At 38.2% G+C, this 12274-nt stretch overlaps 1 protein-coding gene across 1 annotated transcript; it reads right to left on the bottom strand.

Moving 5' to 3' along the window:
• Positions 1-11483: 11483 nt before the first annotated feature.
• Positions 11484-11870, bottom strand: LOC141685410 (uncharacterized). Its single transcript, XM_074490512.1, has one exon. The coding sequence runs from the start codon at positions 11868-11870 to the stop codon at positions 11484-11486; it is 387 nt and encodes a 128-aa protein (XP_074346613.1).
• Between the last annotated feature and the right edge of the window lie 404 nt (positions 11871-12274).

The raw sequence follows: 12274 nt of genomic DNA, 5'->3' as shown, positions 1-12274 counted from the left end.
GTTCAAGAATTCCATTCAACCCCCCTTCTGTAATTCTTGCTATATTGTTAAGGGACTAACAATTGGTATCAGAGCAGGCTCTTAATCTACAAAGAGTTTAAAGATCAAAACAATACAGCAAGATGAACAAGAAAGATGTTGGAGTCAAGATTCCTTTTCTTGATAAAGATAATTACCATCATTAGAAGGTAAAGATGCATCTTCATATGCTTTCTCAAGATGAGGCCTATGTGGACTGCATAGAAAGAGGCCCTCATGTTCCAATGAGAGCTGCAACAGGAAATGAACCATCTGTTCCAAAGCCAAGGCATGAATGGTCTGAACCTGATCTTGAACAAGTCAGGAAAGATAAAAAGGCCATGAACATTCTGTTCAATGGTGTTGATGCAGATATGTTTGATAACATCATCAACTGCAAGACTGCCAAGGAAGTTTGGGACACAATACAGATAATCTGTGATGGTACTGAGCAAGTAAGAGAAAATAAAATGCAGCTCCTGATTCAGCAATATGAGCATTTTCACAATGAAGAAAGTGAGTCACTCACTGACATTTTTAGTAGATTCCAAAAGCTACTAAATGCTCTTAAATTGCATGGAAGAGTCTATCAGACTAAAGACTCCAATCTGAAATTTCTCATATCTCTTCCAAAGGAATGGAAACCAATGACAGTCTCATTGAGAAACTCTCAAGATTATAAGGAGTTTACTTTGGAGAGACTGTATGGCATTTTGAAGACCTATGAGCTTAAAATAGAGCAGGATGAAAGAATGGAAAAAGGAAAGAAGAAAGGAGGATCCATTGCACTAGTGGCTGAACTGGAAAAGGAGAAGGAAGTGAAGATGGAAGCTGTGGAATCAACTTCAAAGGCCTGTGAAAGCAAGGGTAAAGGGCTAGCTGCAGAAAGTGAAGATTCTTTGAGTCAAGATGACATGGAGGACATTGATGAGCACCTAGCATTCCTTTCAAGAAGATTTGCCAAGCTCAAGTTCAAGAAGAACTTTGGAGCTGCCAAGCCAAATAGAAACATGGTGGATAAGTCAAAATTCAAGTGTTTCAAATGTGGCTTGGCAGGGCATTTTGCAAATGAGTGTAGAAAGTCAGATTCCAGTAAGAAGAGATTTGAGTCTGTGGATTATAAGCAAAAATACTTTGATCTACTCAAACAGAAGGAAAGGGCTTTTATTACACAAGAGAATGACTGGGCAGCTGATGGTTTGGATGAAGATGAGGATGTCAGCTATGTCAATCTAGCACTTATGGCCAAATCTGATGAAACAGAGATAAGTTCCTCAAGCAATCAGGTAATTACTACAAACCTTGCACATTTATCTAAAGCTGAGTGTATTGATGCAATAAATGATATGTCTACAGAATTGTATCATTTGCGTGTTACACTTAAGTCCCTCACTAAAGAAAATGCTAAAATCAAAGAAAACAACTTGTTTTTGAGTGAGAGGAATAATGTGCTTGAGTCTCAGTTTGTTGAGTTTGAGAAACTAAAAATTGAGTGTAGAATTGCTAAGGAGGAATTAACTGAGTCCTTGAAAAAGGAAGAAATTTTAAAGAAGTAGCTTGATCGTGAACAGGAGGTGATTAAAGCATGGAAAACATCCAGAGATGTTCATGCTCAAATCACCAAGGTTCAAGGAATTGAGTCCTTTTGTGATGAAGCCTGGAAAAAGAATAAGGAGAAACTATAACCTATTTTGGTAGATGGATTGCTGACAGATGTCTCGACGGATGATGAGGACTATCCGTCGGATAACAAAATGTGTTATCCGTCGAATGATAAAAATCCTAATCCGTCGGCTGTGACCAAACCCATTAGCAAAGCCAAATTAACCAAGCTAAATGAAAAGTATGATTCTGTTTCCAAGAACTTCGTTTCAGGGGAGTCAAGTCAAGCCAAGAAAGGGAAGAAGGCTAATGTTGGTCACATGACTGTCAAACAGTTGAGTGACAGACTTGAGAAGATAGAGGTAAAAACAGAGACTAAAAGGAAAAACAATAGGAATGGTAAAGTAGGGATTAACAAACATAATAACTACACACCTGACAAATATGCTCCTAGAAAAATCTGTGTCAAATGTGGTAGTGTAAATCATTTGTCTGATAATTGCAAATCTGCCATGCCTACTCCCATGTCTGTTCAGCCTCAATTCTCTAACATGAATGCCATGCCTCCTATGCCTGTTAATGCTATGCCTACACAGAACATGAACGCACAGTTTGCTAACATGCCATTTGCACCTAATCCATATTATGCTGCATACAATATGCCTCAAATGCCATTTAGCATGCCTTACTGGAATAACATGTTTGCACCAAGCATGCCATTTCCTGTTAGCCATAACATGCATAATAATTCTGTTGCATCTAGTGGTTTCATAGGCCCAACCCAAATGACTAAGGAAGAATCTGAAATTCCTAAGTCAAATGAGTTAAGACCTAAGAAACAGAAGAAGAAAGCTAACAAGGCAGGACCCAAGGAAATTTGGGTACCAAAATCAACTTGATTTGATTTTGATGTGTGCAGGGAAACAGAAGGAATCTTTGGTACTTGGATAGTGGTTGTTCAAGACACATGACTGGTGATTCTACCCTGCTCACAGAGTTTGAAGAGAGAGCTGGCCCAAGTATCACTTTTGGAGATGACAGCAAAGGTTATACTGTGGGATATGGCTTGATTTCAAAGGACAATGTCATCATTGAAGAGGTTACCTTAGTGGATGGTCTCAAACACAATCTGTTGAGTATCAGCCAGCTTTGTGATAAAGGCAACTCAGTAACCTTCAACAAAGAAACCTATGTTGTGATTAATAATCAAAACAACAAAGTGGTTCTCACTGGTGTGAGAAGAGGAAATGTGTATCTAGCTGACTTCAACTCAACTAAAGCAGAATCTGTAACTTGTCTTCTCAGTAAAGCAAGTCAAGATGAAAGTTGGCTATGGCACAAGAAGCTATCCCATTTGAACTTCAAGACCATGAATGAGCTGGTAAAGAAAGAGCTGGTTAGAGGCATTCCTCTGGTGGAGTTTACAAAGGATGGACTGTGTGATGCCTGCCAAAAAGGGAAGCAAATTAAAGCATCTTTCAGGAAGAAACTTGTTTCAGCAATTGAAGAACCTCTGCAACTGCTTCACATGGATTTGTTTGGACCAGTCAATGTATTGTCAATCTCAAAGAAAAGATTTTGCCTAGTAATTGTAGATGATTTCTCAAAGTTCTCTTGGACCTATTTCCTAAAGTCCAAAGATGAAGCTAGTGAAATCATCATCAATCACATAAGGCAAGTTAACAATCATCCTGATTTCAAAGTTAGAAGAATCAGGAGTGACAATGGAACTGAGTTCAAGAACTATGTCATGAGAGCATTCTGTGAGGAAAATGGGATCTTGCATGAGTTTTCAGCAGCAAGGACTCCACAACAGAATGGAGTAGTGGAAAGAAAGAATAGATCTCTTATTGAAGCTGCAAGGACAATGCTTGAAGAATCAAAATTACCAACATATTTCTGGGCTGAAGCTGTCAACACTGCATGCTACACTCAGAACATCTCTCTGATTAATCAAGCAAAATGCAAGACACCTTATCAATTGTTCAAAAACAAGAAGCCAACTCTGAACTTTCTTCATGTCTTTGGCTGTAAATGCTATATTCTGAGAAATCAAACTGATCAAAATGGGAAGTTTGATGCTAAAGCAGATGAAGGAATTTTTGTTGGATATGCTGTTGGTAAAGCATATAGAGTCTACAATCTAAGAACCAACATTGTTGTTGAATCTATACATGTTGTGTTTGATGATAAAAAGATTGAAGGACTAAAAGATGGAGATTACCATGAAAGCCTCAAATTCGACAATGTTGAGATGGTCAGTGATGAAAGTGATGATGAGAGTGATCAAGAAAAAGTGTCTAAGGATAATGCAGACAAATCTACTACAAATGAAGCACAAAACTCAACATCCGTCGAGTTACATAATGCTTCATCCGTCGGAAGGCAATCTGTATTATCCGTCGGAAGACAACCTGCCTCATTCGTCGATACTCAAAATTCACCATTCGTCGGGTTATCAAAAGGAGCAGGAAGTCAAGGCAGATCACCCATAGAAAGCACCCCAATCTCAAATCAAAGATCCACAAACTCAGGGGGAGTTTCTAGCAATCAAAACTCAATCACACATCAAGACAACATTGAGGTCTCTTCATCTAGGGCTAATCTACCTCAACCAAGAAAATGGACAAAAGATCACCCCTTTGAACTGATTATTGGTGATGTTTCTTCCAGAGTTCAAACCAGGAGAGCAACTCAAGAAGAATGTCTATACAGCAGCTTCCTGTCTAAGGAAGAACCAAAGAAGGTAGAAGAAGTCTTATTAGATCCTGATTGGATTTTAGCTATGCAAGAGGAGCTAAACCAATTTGAAAGGAATAAAGTATGGAAGCTGGTACCCAAGCCTAAAGGAAAGAATCCAATAGACACCAAATGGGTATTCAGAAACAAGATGGATGAAAATGGCATAGTAGTAAGGAACAAAGCAAGATTGGTTGCTAAAGGCTATTGTCAGCAAGAAGGGATAGATTTTGATGAAACATTTGCTCCTGTTGCAAGACTTGAAGCCATCAGAATCTTCTTAGCCTATGCAGCCCATGCCAATTTCAAAGTCTATCAAATGGATGTCAAAAGTGCCTTTCTGAATGGAGATTTGGAGGAAGAAGTGTATGTAAGTCAACCTCCTGGCTTTGAAGATCCAAATTTCCCAGAGTATGTCTATTATCAGCTGAAAGCACTTTATGGACTGAAGCAAGCACCTAGAGCCTGGTATGACACTTTATCAAAGTTCCTTTTGGAAAGTCACTTCACAAGAGGTACTGTAGATAAAACTTTATTTTTCAGAAATGTGAATGGCTCTAACATACTTGTTCAAATTTATGTAGATGATATTATTTTTGGCTCTACAGATGAGAAACTTTGTAAAAAGTTTGCCAAACTGATGCAAAGCAAGTATGAAATGAGTATGATGGGAGAACTAACTTACTTTCTTGGTTTACAAGTTAAGCAAGTTAGTGATGGAATATTCATTAGTCAAACTAAATATATTTTTGATCTTTTAAAGAAGTTTGATCTAATGGACTGCACATCTGCAAAAACTCCCATGGCCACTGTAACTAAGCTTGAACTAAACACTACTGAAAAGTCTGTGGACATTTCAAGTTATAGAGGCATGGTTGGCTCACTTCTATACTTAACAGCCAGTAGGCCAGATATAATGTTTGCTACATGTTTGTGTGCTAGATTTCAGGCTGATCCTAGAGAGTCTCATTTGATAGTTATTAAAAGAATTTTCAGATATCTCAAAGGAACACCAAACCTTGGCATTTGGTATCCTAGAGATTCTGGTTTTGATCTAACTGGTTATTTAGATGCAGATTATGCAGGTTGCAGAATTGATAGAAAAAGCACAACAGGAACCTGTCAATTTTTAGGAGACAAGCTTGTGTCCTGGTTCAGTAAAAAGCAAAATTTAGTTTCTACTTCCACAGCTGAAGCTGAATATATTGCTGCTGGCAGTTGCTGTGCACAGATTTTATGGATGAAAAATCAATTGCTAGACTATGGTTTGCAAGTTGAAAGGATTCCTATTTTCTGTGACAACACAAGTGCAATTGCCATCACTGAAAATCCAGTGCAACATTCAAGGACAAAGCATATAGACATCAAGTACCATTTCATAAGGGAACATGTAATGAATGGTACTGTAGAGTTACATTTTGTTCCAAGTGAGAAGCAACTTGCAGATATTTTTACCAAGCCACTGGATGAATCCACCTTTTCTAGGTTGGTAAGTGAGTTAGGTATGCTTAATTACTCTTGAATTTATCTGTATTATTCTTGCAATTTGTAAAGAAGCCAGAAATTTAGTTGATTTTTAGTCTTGGATGAAATTTTGGCTAAGTCAAAATTTGTATCTCGATGGATGATCATTATCCATCGGGTTGAGTCATCCGTCGATATAAAATTGTAAATAAAAATCAATTACTTTTCTGGAATATTTTAAAGCTCGACGGATAACATTTTATCCTCATCCGTCGAAGTATCTAAATCTGAACCGTTAATTCCCTGAACATTATCCATCGAGTATACTTACAGTTTATAAGCATTACACGACGGATAATGGGTGGAATTTTTAAAGTTTATTTTAAAACGGTCGTTTTAGGCAATTTCTATTGGGTAATTTACTTCTCTTTATTATTTTCATCCATTGAGTCTGAGCAAAGTATAAAAGCCTATTTCATTCTAATCATTTTCTTTTATCATTCTCAAATTCAACTGTGTTATTTCATTCTCTCTCAAGCAAAAATCCTCTTTCTCTTCAAGCTTTTCTTCTCTAACAATGGCACCCGTAGTAAAGATCATGTCACAGACTGGGTTCATCTATGAGAAGAACAACTTCACTGCCTTGGTCAATAAGGGGATTCAGCAATCTGAAGACTATCATAAGATAATGGACTTCGTGAAGAACTGCAAGTTAAGTTTTGCTATGCTGGAATCACCCATAATCTATTGTGAAGTTGTTGAGGAAATGTGGACAACAGCAATCTACAACTCTACTGACAAAACCATCACTCTGACCATCAAAGGTAATGATTTCTGTATCAATAGTGATGTAATAAAAGCATGTTTCAAGATTCCTGATGATAATGTAACTGCACCACACACTGACACTGATATTGTCAATATGCTTAATTCCATTCATTATGCACTTCCTACTGCAAAACTAAGTGAAATTAGAAGACTAGGTCTTAGGAAGGAATGGAGTTACTTGTGTGATGTAGTAACTAAAGTCTTTTCTGGAAAAATCAGTAATTTTGATTCTGTGAACATTTCCATGCTTAACATGCTATACATGCTAGTTACAGAAAAATATTATAATTTCAGTGACCTTGTTGTGTATGAGTTAGGTTTTAAATTAGGTGACTTAGCCAAAAGAGGAAAGAATATTTACTATGCTAGATTTTTTATGCTTTTGGCTAACCATCTTTGTCAAGAGATTGAACTTGAGAACCCAAACAATAAATTAGCTTGTTGGGTTCAAGAGAGAAGAATCATTGTAGACTTGAACAGAGCCAACCATCACAAGGATGTGCCAATGTTCTATTTTCCTGTAATGCTGACACCTCAGGTAAGTTAGGTAAGTTTATCCATACCCTCAACTATTCCAATCTCTTCTATTTCTTTGACTTCAGGCATAGCTATGGCAACTGTGAAAATGACCAAACAGTTGCCTGCCAAAGCTGCCAAAATAACTGCAATTCCCAAATCCAAATCAAAGAAAACCCCCTCTGGTATCTCTCAAAAGGTACCAGTTGAAAAATCTACCAAAGCCAAAGAGGGGAGTGTGAAGGAGGGTAAGATAGGTGAGGGAAGGGGTGAACATCAAAGAAACCCCAAGGATAAGGTTGGAGAGATGAGTGAATCCCAGCCTAGCCACACTGCAGTTTCCCAATAAACTGCAGTGCTTAAAAAGGACAGAATCTCACTTCTAGATGCATCCTCCCAAAAGGATGTGGCTATTGAACAAAGCTCTCATCCAAGAGCACAGGCCAAGAGGGTTAGGGACACAAGCTCACACCAAACTTAAACTAGAAAGAAGAAATCCAAAACAACTGGGGATGCACAGGGCACACAATTAGTGCAAACTGGTGCTAAAGACACAGTCCATGCACCTTCTCAAATTCAGATTGATGTGGCTCCAATAAATGTGGAGTCACAGCCAAAATCTCTCATTATAGAAGCCACTGAAACACAATACTCACCAACCAACTCACTGGAAGTGGACATGATAAACACTTCAATTCCTGATTCCCCTTCTTTAACTCTGTTGGGGAAGCCAAAATCCAGTACAAGTGAGCATCATCTTTTAGATGATTTGTTGGCTCACTTGCCAATTCTTTCTGATTCTATTGTGACATCTGTGCCTCAAATAACTTCAATCAACACAGAGTCAACAATAGTTTCTCTTCCCACCTCATTCATTTCCACTCTCTCGATAGATATTGCTCATCCGTCGAGTAGTGATTGTATCCCGACGGATAAGCTTAACAGCAGTTATCCGTCGGATAACTTTACCACTCACCCGACGGATATCACTTATCCGTCGAGTGTCTCTGCACAACTTCAAAATTCAATAATTTCAAGTGCAGAAGATTTGGTGGTAATACAATCACTCTTAGGACTGAGAGAGGAGAGTGCATTGAGTGAGAGGTTGGGTTGCTCCCAGGCAAAAGGAGAGGAAAAGATTGAATCTCAGCAATCCATTCATTCAGGATTGGCAAAAGTGAGTGAGAGGAGTCCCACCTTAGTAGGTGAAGGTGAGGGTGTGAGGGTAGGGAGCCAGGGTGAGACCCTGATGCAACAAAAGAGAGAACATGAGAGAAAAGCAGGTACTGGAGAAATAAGGATGGAACCAGCCATTGCTAGTGAGTCAATCATTAAACATAGTCCTTGCACCTTCAACCAATGTTTAATTCTTCCTCTCAACCACTCCATTTTTTTGTGGAGTCCTTGGTGCTGAAAACTGTCTTGAGATGCCCTTCTCGACATGGAAATCATTCAGCTTTGCATTTCTAAATTCTGTTCCATTATCTGATCTGATTATTAGCACAAGCACTCCGGATTCTAACTCAATCTTTTTGATGTGATCAATAATCATGTCAGCTGCTTTATCTTTTAAATGTAAGAATAACACCCACGTGTATCTGGAATAGTCATCAACAATCACTAAGGTATATTTCTTTCTAGACATAGACATGATGTTGACAGGGCCAAACAAATCCATGTGAAGGAGTTGTAGTGGTTCAGTGATGTTGGTCATTGTCTTCTTCTTGTGTGATGCCCTCTTTGACTTTCCGTTCTCACATGCTTCACAAAGTCCATCCGGACTGAATTCCATCTCGGGAAATCCTCTCACCATTTCCCTCCAAACCAAAGAATTCATGGTCTTAAAGTTCAAGTGGGAGAGCTTCTTATGCCATAACCAACTTTCATCTGGGGAGGCTTTACTGTAGAAACACATTACTTGACCATCTGTAGAATTCCAGTCAGCTACGAACAAAACACCCTTTCTAACTCCATTGAGAGTCAGCTTCTCATTCTTCTGATTCGAGATCAAACACTTCTCCTTCTTGAAAAATATTTTGCATCCTTTGTCACAGAATTTACTGATACTGAGGAGATTATGCATAAGACCTTCAACCAGAGAGATTTCTTCAATGATGACATTGCCAATTTCCAAACAACAATATCCCGTAGTATAACCATTGTTGTCATCTCCAAAGTAATTACTGGGCCATCTTTCTCAACCACCTTTGATAGCAGGGCTCTATCTCTAGTCATATGCCTTGAACATCCACTGTTCAGAATCCACATGACATTCTTCTGCTTAATTCCCTGAAAACAAAAGTGATTAAGTTTTCTTTGGTACCCAAGCTAAGTTTGGTCCAGAAGACTTAGAAGCATTTGAATATATAATATTTTTTTTAAAAGAATTGGAAGGCTTAATAGTTTTTGCTTTATCATTGATTGTTTCCTTGTAACTTTCAGAAGCACCAACAAACTTGCTCCTGGGCTTGGTGACTGGTACCACTTTTCTAGCTTTAGGAGGGCTTATAGTCTTTGATTTTCCAATGTCCTTACTAACATGCTTATCAAGATCATGAGATGTATTATGTGAGTGTGTGGAATCAAGATAAGTGTTTATGAAAGATATAACACATGGCATGCAAACAGATTTATCACACTTAGAAACTTTAGGCATGTTAGGCATATTATGCACATAAACATTCTTAGCATTGTCTACTTTAACCTTTATACAAGCATGAGTAAGGTGACCATAGAAACCAAAATTATTACATAACTTTCTGGGGCCATTAGTTACTATCCCGCCATTTCTATTTCTATTCTTCTTAGCCTTGGAAGTGAAACCTAGTCCGACAAAAGATAATTCAGAGTCACTAGCAACATAAATAGGTTTCTTTTCCTTTTGTCTCCTTGAGAGCTCGAGATCCTCAACAAGCATCTCATGATGAATATAAATATTATCTTCATCAAAGGGCTCAACAGTAGCTTTCTTAAACAGAGGCTTCTTAGTTTCCTTAAGAACATGAGGTGTACTAGGGGGATTCACAAATTTCTCTACAGGCTCATTTTCAACTACTCATTTCTCAGAAGGTTTTCTAAGTTCGTCGTAGTCTAGGCCTATCCCAACCTTTCCACCTACTACTTGATCAACTATGAGCTTCTTAGCAAGATTTACAGAATCAGTAAAAGTATGCAGTTTAGTTTTTAATTCTATATTCTTGTTCTTAAGCTCTTCCTCCATCTCAAGGTGCTTAGTAATCTTAATCTCTAAATATTTATTAGTTAGCTTAAGATTCTCAACACTGACCCTATCTGGAACTAACTTACCATTTTCATCTTTAACTTTCTTAAGTTCTACTTTAAGGTCTTCGACATCAAGCAGAGTACATCTTGATGTAGTACTCACATTTCTATACACTTCTTTTACGGTATCATATTGTTCAATGCATTCTTTTGTATTGCACCGTGCCTTAAGATAGTGATGAGAAATAACATTTCCATACACTAGGACAGTCTGCCTGAAGGCGACACAGTGTTCATTCTCGCACAAGTTATCTGGAGGTAAAGCACGAATAATTGAAAATTTTACCTGAGATGAAGATTCTGCCATTAGTGCAAGATTTCCAAATTGTTCTTCTTTATCGTCAGTGTCATCCCAAATCTTCCCCTCAGCTATGTAAGATTTCACTGGGTACTTCCTTGAGCTACCTGAATCCTTCTTCTGATAATCGTTGCCTCTATCCTTTGTTTGCTGAGACTTTCTGCATTCAGTGGCAAAGTGCCCAACCTCATCATAATTATAGCATCTGAACCTGCTTCTATCAACCATTCCTTTCTTTTAACCTGATCCAGAAGATGAACTTGACCTCTGAGCACGATTGCTTCTTCCAGAACCCCTAAAGCCTTGTTTCCTTCTAAACCTGATGTTACTGAACATCCCAGCTAAGTTGGCCATATTAGGGTCTTCCATACCTTGCAGCTCCTCAATGGTATAGTAGTCACTAGGATTACCGGAGAGGCTTTCATCATCCATCTTAGCTTCAAAGAGCGCTTCAGTTTTGGATTTAGGTTTTTCAACGAGAATGTCAAGCTTTTTTATTCCACTGGCTACAAGAGCAGTTGTCTTGAGTAATTCAAAATTCTTGCTATCATCTGTTCCACCACCATAGATGATATTTCCTTGTTCCTGCTCCATTTCATGAGTCTTTAGCTTACCATACAACTACTCAAGTGTCATGGTTCCAAAATCAACGCGCTCACGAACAGATGAAGCCTTATTCTCCAAGTGGTGAGGTAGGGTGAGGTAGGACAAGCATAAACTTCCTGTTGACTTCTCTCTAAGGATAATTCTTGCCATGAATACTCAATTCATTCAACAGCTTGTTCAGTCTTTCAAAGATCTGAGTTATACTTTCTCCAGGAAAGGACTTAAACGCCTCATATTGTGAAGTCAAGATATCCAGTCGATTCTGCTTGACATCTTCTGTTTCTTCCATAAGCAGTTTTATGGTTTCCCATATGTGCTTGGCACTTTCATAGACCATTATCTGATGGCTCATATCATCATCCATTGAATCCACCAAGATAAGTTGCAGGCCTACATCCGGAGCTATCAGTTCATTGTCATGAGCAGTCCATTCTGATTCAGGACATGACATCCTCATATTAGGAAACTCCGGATGATCCTTCATCGGCACATGTCTTCCTTCTCTTAATACCCTCATATACTCTGGATTTGACGCCCGAGTATATAACAACATTTTTTTCTTCCATAGATTGTATCTCGATTATCGAACTGAGGAACTTTAATGCTACTGACCTTCTGAGAACTCATCTTTTCAAATCAAAGAAAAATTCGTAATATACCGTCTAAAAATACGAACACCCGGTCAGTTAACAATACCAAACCAATAAAGTCAAAACCAATATACCCAAAATTAGATCTACACACCAGATGCACTCCCAGACTCGGTACAACCAAAATCAACAAAAAATTGATAATCTAACGGATCTGATCTGTATATCGATCAAGAAGCTCCGATACCAATTTTTAGATCCAAAAGGTACATACATTCAAGGTACATACAGAGGGGGGTGAATGTATGTTTTTCTTTTTCTAAAATTAATT

The sequence above is a fragment of the Apium graveolens genome, chromosome 9, assembly GCF_009905375.1.
Source record: "Apium graveolens cultivar Ventura chromosome 9, ASM990537v1, whole genome shotgun sequence".
In the NCBI taxonomy this organism is placed as follows: Eukaryota; Viridiplantae; Streptophyta; class Magnoliopsida; order Apiales; family Apiaceae; genus Apium; species Apium graveolens.
The sequence above is the reverse complement of the archived record's forward strand: the minus strand, read 5'-3'. Positions and strand labels throughout refer to the sequence as shown.